Source organism: Papilio xuthus, unplaced genomic scaffold (genome assembly GCF_000836235.2).
Source record: "Papilio xuthus unplaced genomic scaffold, Pxut_1.1 DF824760.1, whole genome shotgun sequence".
NCBI classification, from domain to species: Eukaryota; Metazoa; Arthropoda; class Insecta; order Lepidoptera; family Papilionidae; genus Papilio; species Papilio xuthus.
Window position 1 is genome coordinate 1 of NW_013533889.1, and position 785 is coordinate 785.

A 785-nucleotide genomic window follows, 5' to 3' on the forward strand; every position below is an offset into this window, starting at 1 on the left:
GATCACTACGGTCTGACCACCATTTCCATTTTGTCCAGAACGACCAGCTGCTGCTACGGCAGCTGAGGCGGCTGCTGCTGCGGCTGCTGCTGCATTACTGTCACTGTAAGCCTGACCTCCATATCTTCGAGCTCCTACACCATTGGATAAAGATCCATCGGAAGATGAAGCAGAACTTGAAGAACTTGAGCCAGATCCCTCTCTATTTACAATGACAGTTGGTGACTGCCGTCCGTATGGTGCAAGTGGCACATCAATACCATAACCTATAGGTCCTAAAGCGCTGGATCCGTCAGAGGACTCGGCGCCAGAAGAAGCAGATGAAGAAGCTGTTGCAGTAGTTGACCCTGTTGAGGGTGAGCCACCTCTATTAATCACGATGGTTTCACCACTGCTGCGGTACTGTGGACCGAAGCCTAAGAATCCGACTCCGTTAATGTTGAATCTATTTCCGGTCCCAGAGGCTGACGATGCAGAAGATGAAGCTGCTGAGCTAGATGCAGATGATCCTGATCCGCCTTCGTTTATCACCACGGTCTGACCACCGTTTCTATTTTGTCCAGAACGACCAGCTGCTGCTGCAGCGGCTGCGGCTGCTGCTGCTGCACTGCCGTCATCCAAGCGGTTTCCTCCGCGACCGTTGGAGGCGGCCCCGTTGTAGCCGTATCCATAGAATTCCGGTCCCCTTCCAGAGCTTCCGGATCCAGAGGCTGACGATGCAGAAGAAGAGGCTGCTGAGCTAGATGCTGATGATCCCGATCCACCTTCGTTTATCACCACGGTCT

The 785-nt window shown here is 53.2% G+C and overlaps 1 protein-coding gene across 1 annotated transcript in view; it reads right to left on the reverse strand.

The window, feature by feature from the left end:
• Positions 1 to 17: 17 nt before the first annotated feature.
• LOC106127320 (spidroin-1-like) overlaps positions 18 to 785 on the reverse strand; it is a gene marked incomplete at both ends in the record, with an annotated part of 2,856 nt that continues 2,088 nt past the window's right edge. Inside the window, one exon of the mRNA XM_013325402.1 lies at positions 18 to 783. Coding sequence (XP_013180856.1) covers positions 18 to 783 — 766 coding nt within the window. The remainder of the gene's footprint in view (positions 784 to 785) is intronic.